The following is a 438-nucleotide window of genomic DNA, read 5'->3' on the forward strand; positions in this document are numbered from 1 at the left end:
GGGGAGAGCAGAGAAGGGGGAGCGCAGAGAGGCGAGCAGGGGGAAGCCGAGGGGAGAGGGGCAGAAAAAAGAGGATCAGCTTGTTTTCCTGCCGAAACGCTGCCCTTTAACCCAGCCGCGGCCGCCGGGCGCGCTGGCTCGGAGCAGCCCCTACCTCTGGGCGCAGCAGACCACGGCCACCAGGACTGGAGCGGAGAAGATCCCGAAGATCCTGCCTCCCCCAAAGCCCCACATCCCTCCGCTCCGGGCTCCCTCCCCGCAGCAGCCGCCGCCGCCGCCTGGACCCGAGAGCCACCCGCTGAGGAAGAGGCGGAGGCGAAGGCGACAGTCCCCCACCCCCCACCCCGGCCCCGGCAGCCGCCCGCACGCCGGGCTGCAGAGACCCCGGCGCCGGGCTGTGCCGAGCCCCGGAGGAACCCCCCACTCGCCTCCGCCGGA

General features: G+C 72.8%; 1 protein-coding gene across 1 annotated transcript in view; it reads right to left on the reverse strand.

Moving 5' to 3' along the window:
- Window positions 1-234, reverse strand: part of LOC113406130 (gamma-aminobutyric acid receptor subunit beta-3) — a 152,630-nt gene extending 152,396 nt beyond the window's left edge. The window contains exon 1 of the mRNA XM_026648984.1: window positions 155-234. Coding sequence (XP_026504769.1) covers window positions 155-234 — 80 coding nt within the window. The remainder of the gene's footprint in view (window positions 1-154) is intronic.
- Window positions 235-438: the final 204 nt, after the last annotated feature.

The sequence above is a fragment of the Terrapene carolina genome, unplaced genomic scaffold (genome assembly GCF_002925995.2).
Source record: "Terrapene carolina triunguis isolate 2854851 unplaced genomic scaffold, T_m_triunguis-2.0 Scaffold23, whole genome shotgun sequence".
NCBI lineage: Eukaryota > Metazoa > Chordata > Testudines > Emydidae > Terrapene > Terrapene triunguis.